Source organism: Stenella coeruleoalba (assembly GCF_951394435.1).
Source record: "Stenella coeruleoalba genome assembly, chromosome: 20".
Classification (NCBI taxonomy): domain Eukaryota; kingdom Metazoa; phylum Chordata; class Mammalia; order Artiodactyla; family Delphinidae; genus Stenella; species Stenella coeruleoalba.
The window spans coordinates 53,936,691-53,952,324 of record NC_137166.1 but is presented as its reverse complement, the minus strand read 5'-3'; the positions used below and the strand labels follow the sequence as shown (position 1 = coordinate 53,952,324).

The 15,634-nt window shown below is 39.4% G+C and overlaps 2 protein-coding genes across 10 annotated transcripts in view; both read left to right on the top strand.

The window, feature by feature from the left end:
- The window catches only part of LOC307178861 (uncharacterized protein), a 389,700-nt gene extending 376,016 nt beyond the window's left edge, over positions 1–13,684 (top strand). For all 8 annotated transcript variants that reach the window (XM_079907478.1, XM_079907484.1, XM_079907481.1 and 5 more), the window contains one exon: positions 9,896–13,684. In XM_079907478.1, coding sequence (XP_079763604.1) covers positions 9,896–11,484 — 1,589 coding nt within the window. In that variant the 3' untranslated portion in view covers positions 11,485–13,684. The remainder of the gene's footprint in view (positions 1–9,895) is intronic.
- The window catches only part of LOC307178866 (uncharacterized protein), a 342,766-nt gene that overhangs the window by 170,113 nt on the left and 157,019 nt on the right, over positions 1–15,634 (top strand). The gene's annotated exons all lie outside the window — the stretch shown is intronic.

Here is a 15,634-nt window from a genome sequence, read left to right as displayed (position 1 = left end):
TTATTTTTGTTTTTATTTCCATTTCTGTAGGAGGTGGATCAAAAAAGACCTTGCTGGGATTTATGTCAAAGAGTGTTCTACCTATGTTTTCCTCCAAGAGTTTTATAGTGTCCGGTCTTACATTTAGGTGTCAAATACATTTTGAGTTTATTGTTGTGTATGGTGTTTGGGAGTGTTCTAATTTCATTCTTTTACATGTAGCTGTTCAGTTTTCCCAGCACCACTTATTGAAGAGACTGTCTTTTTTCCATTGTATATCCTTGCCTTCTTTGTCATAGATTAGTTGACCATAGGTGCGTGGGTTTACATTTGGGCTTTCTAACTTGTTCAATTGATCTGTATTTTTGTTTTTATGCCAGTACCATATTGTCTTGATTCCTGTAGCTTTGTAGTAGAGTCTGAAGTCAGGGAGTCTGATTCCTCCAGCTCTGATTTTTTCTGTCAATACTGCTTTGGCTGTTCAGGGTCTTTTGTGTCTCCATACAAATTATAAGATGATTTGTTCTAGTTCTGTAAAAAATGCCATTGGTAATTTGATAGGGATTGCATTCAATCTGTAGATTGCTTTGGGTAGTATAATCATTTTCACAGTATTGAGTTTTCCAGTCCAAGAACATGGTATATCTCTCCATCTGTTGGCATTATCTTTAATTTCTTTCATCAGTGTCTTATAGTTTTCTGCATACAGGTCTTTTGTCTTCCTAGGTAGGTTTATTCCTATGTATTTTATTATGTTTGTTGTAATGGTAAATGGGAGTGTTTCCTTAATTTCTCTTTCAGATGTTTCATCATTAGTGTATAGGAATGCAAGAGATTTCTGTGCATTAATTTTGTATCATGCAACTTTACCAAATTCATTGATTAGCTCTAGCAGTTTTCTGGTGGCATCTTTAGGATTCTTTATGTATAGTATCATGTCATCTGCAAACAGTGACAGTTTTACTTCTTCTTTTCCAATTTATATTCCTTTTATTTCTTTTTCTTCTCTAATTGCCGAGGCTAGGAGTTCCAAAACTATGTTGAATAGTAGCGGTGAGAGTGGACATCCTTGTCTCGTTCCTGATCATAGAGGAAATGCTTTCAGTTTTTCACCATTGAGAATGATGTTTGCTGTGGCTTTGTCATATATGGCCTTTATTATGTTGAGGTAGGTTCCCTCTGTGCCCACTTTCTGGAGAGTTTTTATCATAAATGGGTGTTGAATTTTGTCAAAAGCTTTTTCTGCATCTATTGAGATGATCATGTGGTTTTTTTTCTTTAATTTATTTTATTTGTGTTTATTTTTGGCTGCATTGGGTCTTTATTGCTGTGCGTGGGCTTTCTCTAGTTGCGGCGAGCGGGGGCTACTCTTGATTGTGGTGCACAGGCTTCACTGTGGTGGCTTCTTTTGTTGTGGAGCACGGGCTCTAGGCATGCGGGCTTCAGTAGTTGTGGCACACGGGCTCAGTAGTTGTGGTTCACAGGCTCTAGGGCACAGGCTCAGTAGTTGTGGCACGTGGGTTTAGTTGCTCCACGGCATGTGGATCTTCCCAGACCAGGGCTCGAACCTGTGTCCCCTGCATTGGCAGGCAGATTCTTAACCACTGCACCACCAGGGAAGCCCAATCATGTGGTTTTTATTCTTCAATTTGTTAATATGGTGTATCACATTGATTGATTTGCATATATTGAGGAATCCTTGCATCCCTGGGATAAATCCCACTTGATCATGGTGTATGATCCTTTTAATGTGTTGCTGGATTCTGTTTGCTAGTATTTTGTTCAGGATTTTTGTATCTGTGTTCATCAGTGATATTGGTCTGTAATTTTCTTCTTTTGTAGTATCTTTGTTTGGTTTGGGTATCAGGGTGATGGTGGCCTCATAGAATGAGTTTGGGAGTGTTCCTTCCTCTGCAATTTTTTGGAAGAGTTTGAGAAGTGTGGATGTTAGCTCTTCTCTAAATGTTTGTTAGAATTCACCTGTGAAGCCATCTGGTCCTGGACTTTCGTTTGTTGGAAGATTTTTAATCACAGTTTCAATTTCATTACTTGTGATTGGTCTGTTCATATTGTCTATTTCTCCCTGGTTCAGTCTTGGCAGGTTATACGTTTCTAAGAATTTGTCCATTTCTTCCAGGTTGTCCATTTTATTGGCATAGCGTTGCTTGTAGTAGTTTCTTGGGATGCTTTGTATTTCTGCGGTGTCTTTTGTAACTTCTCCTTTTTATTTCTAATTTTATTGATTTGAGTCCTCTTCCTCTTTTTCTTGATGAGCCTGGCTAATGGTTTATCAATTTCCTTTATCTTCTCAAGGAACCAGCTTTTAGTTTTATTGATCTTTGCTATTGTTTTCTTTGTTTCTATTTCATTTATTTCTGCTCTGATCTTTATGATTTCTTTCCTTCTGCTAACTTTTGGTTTTGTTTGTTCTTCTTTCTCTAGTTCTTTTAGGTGTAAGGTTAGATTGTTTATTTGAGATTTTTCTTGTTTGTTGAGGTAGGCTTGTATAGCTATGAACTTCCTTCTTGGAACTGCTTTTGCTCCATCCTATAGGTTTTGGATCATGTTTTCATTCTCATTTGTCTTTAGGTATTTTTTGTTTTCCTCTTTGATTTCTTCAGTGATCTCTTGGTTATTTAGTAACGTATTGTTTAGCCTCCATGTGTTTGTGTTTTTTATGTTTTTTTCCCTGTAATTGATTTCCAATCTCATAGCATTGTGGTCAGAAAAGATGCTCGATATGATTTTAATTTTATTAAATTTACTGAGGCTTGATTTGTGACCAAAGATGTGATCTATCCTGGAGAATGTTCCATGCGTTCTTGAGAAGAAAGTGTAATCTGCTGTTTTTGGATGGAATGTCCTATAAATATCAATTAAATCTCTCTTGTCTATTGTGTCATTTAAAGCTTGTGTTTCCTTCTTTATTTTCTGTTTGGATGATCTGTCCATTGGTGTAAGTGAGGTGTTAAAGCCCCCCACTATTATTGTGTCACTGTCGATTTCCTCTTTTATAGCTGTTAGCAGTTGCCTTATGTATTGAGGTGCTCCTATGTTGGGTGCATATATATTTATAACTGTTACATCTTCTTCTTGCATTGATCCCTTGATCATTATGTAGTGTCCTTTCTTGTCTCTTGTAACATTCTTTATTTTAAAGTCTATTTTATCTGATATGAGTATTGCTACTCCAGCTTTCTTTTGATTTCCATTTGCATGGAATATCTTTTTCCATCCCCTCACTTTCAGTCTGTGTGTGTCCCTAGGTCTGAAGTGGGTCTCTTGTAGGCAGCATGTATATGTGTCTTGTTTTTGTATCCATTCAGCAAGCCTGTGTCTTTTCGTTGGAGCATTTAATCCATTCACGTTTAAGGTAATTATTGATATGTATGTTCCTGTGACCATTTTCTTAATCGTTTTGGGTTTGTTTTTGTAGGTCCTTTTCTTCTCTTGTGTTTCCCACTTAGAGAAGTTCCTTCCACATTTGTTGTAGAGCTGGTTTGGTGGTGCTGAATTCTCTTAGCTTTTGCTTGTCTGTAAAGCATTTGATTTCTCCATCAAATCTGAATGAGATCCTTGCCGGGTAGAGTAATCTTGGTTGTAGGTTTTTCCCTTTCATCACTTCAGATATGTCATGCCACTCCCTTCTGGCTTGTAGAGTTTCTGCTGAGAAATCAGCTGTTAACCTTATGGGAGTTCCCTTGTATGTTATTTGTCATTTTTCCCTTGCTGCTTTCAATAATTTTTCTTTGTCTTTAATTTTTGCCAATTTGATTTCTATGTGTCTCAGCATGTTTCTCCTTGGGTTTATCCTGTTTGGGACTCTCTGTGCTTCCTGGACTTGGGTGGCTATTTCCTTTCCCATGTTAGGGAAGTTTTCGACTATAATCTCTTCAAATATTTTCTCAGGTCCTCTCTCTCTCTCTTCTCGTTCTACGACCCCTATAATGCAAATGTTGTGTTTAATGTTGTCCCAGAGGTCTCTTAGGCTGTCTTCATTTCTTTTCATTCTTTTTTCTTTATTCTGTTGTGCAGCAGTGAATTCCACCCTTCGGTCTTCCAGGTCACTTATCCGTTCTTCTGCCTCAGTTATTCTGCTATTGATTCCTTCTAGTGTATTTGCCGTTTCAGTTATTGTATTGTTCATCTGTTTGTTTGTTCTTTAATTCTTCTAGGTCTTTGTTAAACATTTCTTGCATCTTCTCGATCTTTGCTTCCATTCTTTTTCCAAGGTCCTGGATCATCTTCACTATCATTATTCTGAATTCTTTTTCTGGAAGGTTACCTATTTCCACTTCATTTAGTTGTTTTTCTGGGGTTCTATCTTGTTCCTTCATCTGGTACATAGCCCTCTGCCTTTTCATCTTGTCTATCTTTCTGTGAATGTGGTTTTTGTTCCACAGGCTGCAGGATTGTAGTTCTTCTTGCTTCTGCTTTCTGCTCTCTGGTGGATGCGGCTATCTGAGAGGCTTGTGCATGTTTACTGATGGGAGGGACTGGTGGTGGGTAGAGCTGGCTGTTGCTCTGGTGGGCAGAGCTCAGTAAAACTTTAATCCGCTTGTCTGCTGATGGGTGGGGCTGTGTCCCCTCTCTGTTGGTTGTTTAGCCTGAGGTGACCCAACACTGGAGCCTACCCAGGCTCTTTGGTGGGGCTAATGGTGGAGTCTGGGAGGGCTCACGCCAAGGAGTACTTCCCAGAACTTCTGCTGCCAGTGTCCTTGTCCTCATGGTGAGACAGAGCCACCCCCCGCCTCTCCAGGAGATCCCCCAACACTAGGAGGTAGGTCTGGTTCAATCTCTATGGGGTCACTGCTCCTTCCTCTGGGTCCCGATGCACACACTGCTTTATGTGTGCCCTCCAAGAGTGGAGTCTCTGTTTCCCCCAGTCCTGTCAAAGTCCTGCAGTCAAATCCTGCTAGCCTTCAAAGTCTGATTCTCTAGGAATTCTTCCTCCTGTTCCCGGACCCCCAGGTTGGGAAGCCTGATGTGGGGCTCAGAACCTTCACTCCAGTGGGTGGACTGCTGTGGTATAAGTGTTCTCCAGTTTGTGGGTCACCTACCCAGCAGTTACGGGATTTGATTTTATTGTGATTGCGCCCCTCCTACTGTCTCATTGTGGCTTCTCCTTTGTCTTTGGATGTGGGATATCTTTTTTTGGTGAGTTCCAGTGTCTTCCTGTCGATGATTGTTCAGCAGTTAGTTGTGATTCCAGTGTTCTCTCAAGAGGGAGTGGATTTCTGCATTTTAACTGTTCCCTGTGTATTCAGAAGGAGGCAAGCAGTGGGTAAGTTTCTGAAATATTTTTCTAGACCCCTCAGTAGTGTCGTCAATCCTTAGCTGAATAAAGAACCATGATTCTGGAAAATCCACAGCAAACCATGTTTCTTTTTTCTCAGGTATAGGAATTTCTGTTTATCATCCGAATATTTTACCCGTATTGTAGCAAGAGGCAGAATGCTGGGCTGTGGAGTGGCATGAATGCAGCTTGGGGATGTATCAAAGTGTGAACACAGGTCAGATCTCAGAAAGGCAGAAGGGAGGCCTCATTATTAATAGTGTTTGGCAACTGTGCCCTAGTCAGACAGTTACAGGGCTCTGTCCTTCAACACGTAAAGTGTATACTTTCACCCTCCAGTGGGTCTGCTGCTCAAACAGACACAAAAGCACAATTTTTATCATGATCTACGACACTCGCCATCTGGCTCCTGTGAACTTGCTGTTGCTTATCGTTGAGGAGCATGAGGCAGGCTGTTTTATGAAGGTCCCTTGCCCTTTCATCTCTCCTTCAGCACATGGTTCCACTGTATGCTCAGTTGTCAGTCCAGTCATCGATCCCTGAACATTTCCTGCTTCCGTCCCCATTTGATATTTTTAGGAAGCCTCATCAGAAGATGGGAAAACACTGGCTGCTCTTTGATTCCATCTGGCACCTCAGAACCTGCATTGATCTGTCTCAATCCCTGTCTTCTTGTTTAGATCCCTGAGCCATTTCTTTTTAAAAAAATTTTTAAATTTGTTTTTGGCTGTGTTGGATCTTCATTGCTACACGCAGGCTTTTCTCTAGTTGCAAGGAGCGGGGGCTACTCTTTGTTGTGGCGTGCGGGCTTCTCATTGTGGTGACTTCTCTTGTTGTGGAGCACAGGCTCTAGGTGTGCAGGCTTCAGCAGTTGTGGCGCGCAGTCTTCAGTAGTTGTGGCATGTGGGCCCGGTAGTTGTGGCTCACGGGCTCTGGAGTGCAGCCTAGGTAGTTGTGGCACGTGGGCTTAGTTGCTCTGTGGCATGAAGAATCTTCCCGGGCCAGGGCTCGAACCCATGTCCCCTGCTTTGGCAGGTGGATTCTTAACCACTGCACCACCAGGGAAGCCCTGTAATATTTTTCTGCTATGTACAAATCACTTCAAGCTATGTAGTGGAGTGGTCATCATGGATGTGAGAAAGTATCAACAGAGCCTGACTGATAAGTCTTTCCAGGTTTTTTTTCTGATTTTGAGGAATGCCACAAACCCATGTCTCAGAGTTACTAGAATTCCATTTTATCCCCATTCTCAATAACAATTGTCACCTCTGGTCTTTTTAATGAGAGCTATTCTAAGAGGCATGATGTAATATTTCATTGTGGTTTTTATTATCATTCCTCCTGAGGGCACCTCTGAAAATTGGGAGGCTTCCTCCAGTTCGGTCTCAGTGTGATTTAAGAAAGGACTGGGGAGTCAAAGGCCAGCAAATTGTCATGAACTTTGCTACACTTTTCGGTTTAGTGTTTTCGGGATAGGTAGTTGCTTGAGTGGTATCGCTTATTAACTCGTTTGTAGAGTTTTCCCAAAGGCTTGTATGTCTATATATTGTTTTAAACTTGGGTTCCACATATGTTAATGAGTGCCTGTTGTTTACTTTTCTGCTATCGGGCTGATATCACTCCTCATTGGTTTCATTTTTTTCCTTGCAAAGCTAATGTTAAAAAGTATAATGGTGTGATTTCTAGTAATTTGAGGGGTAGGCTAATTTTAATGTTTGATCACATGGAGTGTTAGCATGAACTTTTGATATTCTAAAGCCAATACATTTTTTGTTTAAAGTATATTTATAGTTAATATTTTAGTAGCATTCTTTCTTGTGTTCACATTCTTAACTAATGTAATTATATCCTTAAAATGCTCAGACTTTGGCTGTTAATATAACTAGAGAATATTTCATTTATTAATGTTTAATTTTGATTTACAGATGATATAACATTTCAGAATGTTTTCTGCTTCTTCATGGGCACATGGTTTTGTAGGAGTTATTTAGAAAAATATTTTCGTTATATCATGGACATTTTATAGCAATTACTCTATTACCACGAAAATAGTGTCAGGGCTCTTTTATATCAGGCAAATTAGATTTAAAGTTATAGATAGGGGCTTCCCTGGTGGCGCAGTAGTTGAGAGTACGCCTGCCGATGCAGAGGACACGGGTTCGTGCCCCAGTCCGGGAAGATCCCACATGCTGCAGCGCGGCTGGGCCCCTGAGCCATGGCCGCTGAGCCTGCGCGTCTGGAACCTGTGCTCCTCAATGGGAGAGACCACAACAGTGAGAGGCCCGCATACCACAAAAAAAAAAAAAAAAAGTTATAGATAAATTTAATATCATATTACATGCTTCATAGATAACCACCATCCACAACCATCATCAGTGAGCATTACGTTAAATTATAGTAGTACCAGTCAGGGATTGTTGTGGTCCTCAGGAACTGTAATTTTTCTCCACAAACTCCGTTGAGTTTTCAGAATTATTCTTCCTTCCTCTGTGTCTTTGCCACTGGATTAGTTTCTACCCTAGAGCATTGCATGTTTGAGATTTGAGCATTTACTGCTTTTCCCCTTACATACTCTTTTGCCTCAGCAAAGTACTTTGCTGATGCCTTCCTGCTGCTAGAACTGTGGGCTTAGTGTAGTGTAAGAGTGTTGGGTGGGAGGGACACAGCCAGTCTCTAAGATGTGTTTTTTATTCTGACATACCATCTCCTAGAATCGCAACATCAGTTCAGCTGTGTTTCAATGACAGTGCACACTTGGTGAGCTCAGAATGTTTCTGAAAAACTTTGTTCCCATTTGCCAGTTCCCACAGACAATTACAAGTTCCTAATGAATATCACTAGAGTGTAGTAGAGACTTTCCCTTTTTTATGACCCCTGAAGGCAGTTGGGGGTTCACATGGAGGAAACAGAAAACTCAGAGGTCTCACACTGGTTAGTGATGTTAAATATATTTTCTTTTTCCTACTTTTATTCTGTATATTGATTTTAGTGAAACGTCTCTTACTATTTTTGCCCGTTGTCTAATTTCGCAGCCCCGTTCCATCAGGGCAAGCCAAGGGACCAGTTTTGGCAGATAAGTTGTGAGTGGGAGTAATGAATTTCTCATCTCAATCACCGAGTCCGTATTTTTAATAAATCACAATATCACACCTAAGAATTCTGATTTTACAGATATACCCAGAATGTATGTAAACATTTCTCCACATTGACATGCTGTAAAAACTTGTCAATAGGAGCATTTTTTCCTAGCCAGAACTTTTAACTCTTGGTACTTTAGTCTGGTGGGCTGCTTGGGTTGAGGGTCATCTTAAGAATATGTTTTCTCACACTGTAGGTCCAGATGCACATCCTGGTTGTCTCAGTAGTTTCTTTGTCTATTGAGTTCATGTACGTAATCCTCTTGAGTCTACTTCCTTTCCTTGAAAAATCTTGATAATTTTCCTCAAGACTTTTCAAAGGAATAAGTACTGTTCAATGGCTTTGAATAGTGTATTTTTTATAGTAAAAACTCAAAAGTTATTTTGGTTGAAAAGATATATTATTTTTCTGTTATTTTTATTATACCATCTCTTTGTCTGCATCATATCTTGTATACCTTATTTTTGCAATTTGTTCCCGACAATATTGTATCTGACCATAATTAAATAAATTTACAAGTTGCTCATTCTTCATTACATGTATGCCAGAGCCAATGAACTGGATGTTTAAGGTCCCTGCATACGTAGGGAGTTGCTCATTTATTGGCTGTTCATATAACTGGAGAATGTTTCATTTATTGATAATTAATTTATTTAATTTTGATTTCCAGATGGTGATCTTACAGATGTTTTATGCTTCTTCATGGGTACATAGTTTTATAGGAGGTTTTTAGAAATATTTAGTTGTTTTAAAAAAATGTTTTATTGGGACTTCTCTGGTTGTCTAGCAGTTAAGACATCTTGTTCCCAATTCGGGGGGCACTGGTTTGATCCCTGGTCGGGGAACTATGATCCTGCATGCCACATGGGCCTGGTCAAAAAAAAAAAAAAATTTATCAAATTCTTCATTTTCTCTGTGTTATATTTGTTTCCCAGTTCTAAAGTGGCAGTCATTTAGATTATTCATTAGATAAGCTAGTTTTGGTTTATTTATTGTTACAATATATTTTTGGTTCTTTAGTATTTATTCATGTATAATAAGTATTCTGAAAATATATATACGTACACACACACACACACACACACACACACACACACACACACACACACACATATAGTTTAATATCCTTTTCTCCTCGAGTAAAGATTACCAGTATGTTTACTGATAATTGGTATGTGCTTTGGTTGGCATCATGGGTGAAAACTACACTTTGGTAGCTAACAGCAGTTTTTCCAATGTGAGTATTTTTGTCATAGGTTGTTTAAAAGTGCACCATAAAATTACTGGAATTACCTCTGATGACTTTAGCTTTAGTAAAGAATCATTCCTATTGTGTTTCTTCAAATTGTAATATCATGGTTGGTGAGGTTCATAACTTTGCTTGATAGAAGTATTATTTGGTTTAGTATGGCTTATTTAACCTGAAACATTTATTCATGAATTGTAATGAATGGGATACTTACGGTTCTTTATATCTTGTAGATATCTCTTACATGCATGTGATCAAGATATTACAACTGAAAGCAAATACTGATAGAGGAGAAGTATTCCAAACCGTGATGTCAGAAAGACATGAAAGGAATGAAATGAAACATTTTTACCTCAGCGATGTTCAAGAAAATATGTATGACTTAGTGTCTCAGAAGAGAGATGAGGAAAGTGATTACAACCAAATACCTATAACCTATAACGAAAATCTCACTGAGAAGGGAGAGGAACATGTTAGAAGTGTTGCAGGAATCAAGCCTGTTGAAAATAGACTGGCATTAAGCTTTTGGGTTGAACTGCATATATTTAAAAGTGAAGAGAAGATTGATGAATTTATTCAAGTGGACAAGGATATCAGGAGTAGTGCCTCATTTTCACCACTTGAAGGAACTTCTTCTAGTGTGCAAACCAACATTTCTAGTACACATGCGAGTGGTTTTATGCATCCTTCAGTAGTGACACAAGAACAGGAAGCACACAGGGAAGGATCTTACAAATGTAATCTGTGTGGCAAAACCTTCCTTCAGGGATCATACCTCAAAAGACATCAGATCTTCCATACAGGAGGGAAAGTACATAAATGTGATGTATGTGAAAAAGTCTTTACTCACAATTCACACCTTGCAAGTCATCAGAGAACTCATACTGGAGAGGAACCTTACAAATGTAATGAGTGTGGGAAAATCTTTCATTACAGCTCAGAACTTGGAAGACATCAGTTTCTCCATACAGAAGAGAAATTACATAAATGTGATGTATGTGAAAATGTCTTTATTCGAAATTCATTCCTTGCAAGATATCGGAGAAATCATAATGGGGAGAAACCTTATAAATGTAATGAGTGTGGCAAATTCTTTAATCAAAAGGCATACCTTATAAAGCATCAGAGAGTTCATAATGAAGAGAAGTCTTACAAATGTAATGTGTGTAGCAGGGTCTTCAATCGAAATTCAAATCTTGAAAGTCATCAGAGAATTCATACTGGAGAGAAACCTTACAAATGTAATGACTGTGGCAGGTTCTTTTCTCAAAAGCCAAACCTTGGAAAGCATCAGAGAGTTCATACTGGAGAGAAACCTTACAAATGTAATGAGTGTGGGAAAATCTTTCATTACAGCTCAAAACCTGGCAGACATCAGTTTCTCCATACAGAAGAGAAATTACATAAATGTGATGTGTGTGAAAATGTCTTTCCTCAAAATTCATTACTTGCAAGATATCAGAGAAATCATACTGGGGAGAAACCTTATAAATGTATTGAGTGTGGTAAGTTTTTTAGTCGAAAAGCACACCTTAAAAGTCATAAGGGAACTCATACTGGAGAGAAACCTTACAAGTGTATTAAGTGTGGCAAGCTCTTTAGTCGAAAAAGTAACCTAACAAGACATCAGAGAATTCATACGGGAGAGAAACCTTACAAGTGTATCGGGTGTGATAAGTTCTTTAGTCGAAAAGCACACCTTATAAGACACCAGACAATTCATACTGGAGAGAATCCTTACAAACGTGATGAGTGTGCCATGGTCTTTAGTGAAAAATCACACCTTGTAAGTCATCAAAAAATTCACACCGGAGAGAGCTGATACAAATGTAATGAGTTTGGCAAAACCTTTAATCACATCTCAGCCCTCACTCAACACTGAGAATCCATACAGGACAGAAATTATATTGGGTTGCCCAGAAGGTTCAGTTTTTTCCGTAAGGTGGCTCTAGGAGCACTTAGTTGTCTTTAACTTCATTCAAACAATTTTGTTAGATTTTATGTGACAGCTGCGATATCAGCGTGCATTTTAAAAAAAGACATAAAAATTGGTGAATTTTTGTGCAGCCATTTTAATATTGAAGATGGAAGGAAAAAAGCAACAATTTTCAGCATATTACTCTTCATTATTTCAAGAAAGGTAAAAACACAACCGAAATGCAAAAAAAGGTTTGTGCAGTGTATGGAGAAGGTGCTGTGACTGATCGAACGTGTCAAAAGTGGTTTGCGAAATTTCGTGCTGGAGATTTCTCACTGGGTAGATGCTCCACGGTCAGGTAGACCATTTGAAGTTGATAGTGATCAAATTGAGACATGAATTGAGAACAATCAACAGTATACCACGTGGGAGATAGCCGACATACTCAAAATATCCAAATCAAGCGTTGAAAATCATTTGCACCAGCTTGGTTATATGAATTGCTTTGATGCTTGGGTTCCACATAAGTTAAGGGAAAAAAAAAACCTTGACCGTATATCTGCATGCGATTCTTTACTTAAACATAATAAAAAGTTCTGTTCTTAAAATAAATTGTGATGGGTGATGAAAAGTGGATACTGGGGGCTTCCCTGGTGGCGCAGTGGTTGAGAGTCCGCCTGCCAATGCAGGGGACACGGGTTCGTGCCCCGGTCCAGGAAGATCCCACATGCCGCGGAGCGGCTGGGCCCATAAGCCATGGCTGCTGAGCCTGCGCGTCTGGAGCCTGTGCTCTGCAACGGGAGAGGCCACAACAGTGACAGGCCCGCCTACCGCAAAAAAAAAAAAAAAAAAAAGTGGATACTGTACAATCATGTGGAATGGAAGAGATCGTGGGCCATGTGAAGTGCACCACCACCAACCACACGGACAGCTAGTCTTCATCCAAAGAAGATGATGTGTCTACAGTGCGATTGGAAGTCCTCTATTTTGAGCTCCTTCCAGAAAACCAAACGATTAATTCCAACAAGTACTGCTCCCAGTTAGACCAACTGAAAGCAGCATTCCATGAAAAGCATCCGGAATTAGTCAACAGAAAACGCATAATCTTCCATCAGGATAACGCAAGACCACGTGTTTCTTTGATGACCAGGCAAAAACTGTTACAGCTTGGCTGGGAAGTTCTAATTCATCTGCCATATTCACCATGGCGCCATGGATTTCTGTTTATTTCGGTCTTTACAAAATTCTCTTAATGGAAAAAATTTCAATTCCCTGGAAGACTGTAAAAGGCAACTGGCACAGTTCTTTGCTCAAAAAGATGAAAAGCTTTGGGAAGTTGGAATTATGAAGTTTCCTGAAAAATGGCAGAAGGTAGTGGAACAAAAGGGTGTATGTTGTTCAATAAAGTTCTTGGTGAAAATGAAAAAAATGTGTCTTTTATTTTTTCTTAAAAACAGAAGGCACTTTTTGGCCAACTCAATATAAATGTGATGAATTTGGCAAAGTCTATAGTTGAAATTCAGACCTTGCAATTCATCTGAGAATTCATAATGCAGAAAAATCTCTAAAAGGTAATGAGTGTTGGAAAGCCTTTCGTGAGATCTCAACCCGTACTACAAATCAGGTAATAAATACAGAGGAGAAATCATATTAATGTGATATATGTGGAAAGGTCTTCGTTCAAAATTGACACTTTAGGGACATCCCTAGCGATCCAGTAGTTAAGACACAAATGTAATGTGTGTGGCAAGGCTTTTACCCAAAGATCACAAGGTGGGACATACTGGAGCGATACCTTATAAATGAAATGAGTGTGACGAAACCTTTTCTTGACTTCAAGTATTAGTTAACTGCAGACGGTCCATTGAAAAGAAACCCTTCAAATGTATGAGCAGAGGCTTTATCCAGGCCTCACAATGCACTAGATTTCTCAATGTATATCTTTGAGAGAAAGCACACAAAGCAGTATGTGTGCTAAGGCTTGTACCTGAAGATCAACGCTCTGAAACAGAGAATGTATTTTGAAGAGCAACGTTTCAAATGTCATGAATGTTGTAAAAATTTTCATCAGCTATCCACACCTTTGTTGTAATGTGAGCATTGATACAGGTCAGAAACGATAGATATTTACTGAACATGGAAAGAAATTGACCCAACAGTGCATCCTCAGGGTCCACCAAAGAATTCATATTGGGAGGGAATCCTTACGAATGTAAGGATTTTAATTTACATTAAGTAAATTTTAGTTTACTTAATTTACATTAAGTAAATTTTTTGAATTAGGTACATTTTTTGAGCGATTCTTACAACAGATAACATATCAGAGAATCCATACTAGGAATAAATGTCTTATTTGTCCAAGGTTAATGTGAGATACTGTATGCTGCAGAATCATTGCAAGTGACAATACGTTAAAAAGTATGACATGATGTTTGTAGTACCAGAAGAAGGACATATGTAGAAGTATGCCAGTATCTTCTCTGTATAAATATGTAATTATTGGAGTTCTTTTGAAAAGACTACATTATATTTATAACCTTTCAACCTGAAGTTTGAAGTCTTGACCTTATGCCTGCATTACAGGTCTTTCATGATAGTCTCTGGGAAGGAATCTATAAAATGAGGGGTCCAATTTGATTAGGTGTGGGTCAGTCACATCCATGTTTCCTGAGAAAACAAGGACCTTGAATTATCAAATGCAATATTGTTTGAATTATCAACAAGGGGGGACAAAAAATAATGTAAAACTGTGACATGATTTATCATGTTAATTCATGTGTCTTTTTAAAAAATTAATTAATTTTTGGCTGTGTTGGGTCTTCGTTTCTGTGCGAGGGCTTTCTCCAGTTGCGGCGAGCGGGGGCCTCTCACTGTCGCGGCCTCTCCCGTTGCGGAGCACAGGCTCCAGACGCTCAGGCTCAGTAGTTGTGGCTCACGGGCTTAGTTGCTCTGCAGCATGTGGGATCTTCCCAGACCAGGGCTCGAACCCGTGTCCCCTGCATTGGCAGGCAGATTCTTAACCACTGTGCCACCACGGAAGCCTCATGTGTCTTTTTGTAGATAGGTCATAGTGGGTTATAGGACAGAATGCTTTACTAACTAACCATGAATAGGTCAGGCAGGACGTTAAGGGAATGGGCTTTTCATGGGAGGAGAGTGACAGGTTAACAGGGACTGATTATGTGGTAGGCAGAATGCATGGGAAAATTTGGTCACTTCCTCCATTGCATGGTAATAGCTGTTGTATAGATCTATGATTAATGAAAAACTAGTCTTATTCTTCGAAATTAAAGGGAGAGCAGTTATCACAAGAGGAAAATTTAATCAAAAGTCCCAGAATTCTAGGGCTTCCCTGGTGGCACAGTGGTTAAGACTCCACCTGCCAATGCAGGGGACACGGGTTCGAGCCCTGGACTGGGAAGATCTCACATGCCGCGGAGCAACTGCAGCCCATGTGCCACAACTGCTGAGCCTGTGCTCTAGAGCCCGGGAGCCACAACTACTGAGGCCACGTGCTACAACTACTGAAGCTCACATGCCTAGAGCCCATGCTCTGCAACAAGAGAAGCCACCACAATGAGAAGCCTGCGCACCGCAACGAGGAGTGGCCCCCACTCGCTGCAACTAGAGAAAGCCTGCATGCAGCAATGAAGACCCAGCACAGCCAAAGATAAATAAATAAAATAAATAAGTGTATAAAAAAATAAAGCCCCAGAATTCTATGTGTATATTTGACATTTAACTGCTGTCATTGCCTTTTGCTACTGTTTTATTCAGAATGTATCATAGGTCTCTTGTTTTAATTAATAAAATTTAATTATTTTTTATGATCCTAATGAATCATGTTCCTTTCACCACCACAGTTTTCTTCCATCTAGGTACTTTATACCAGAAGGTAACAGTGCATCCGTAGGTTCTTGGGCTTTAGAGAATCTAACAATTTCTATCCATGATGGCTTCGAAAAACTTATAAGTAGATTATTTATCCTTGTGTTGTTGTCTCCAAACTTTTCTCCAGAATATTTTTGTGGCTATAATGAAATGCCATGTCATT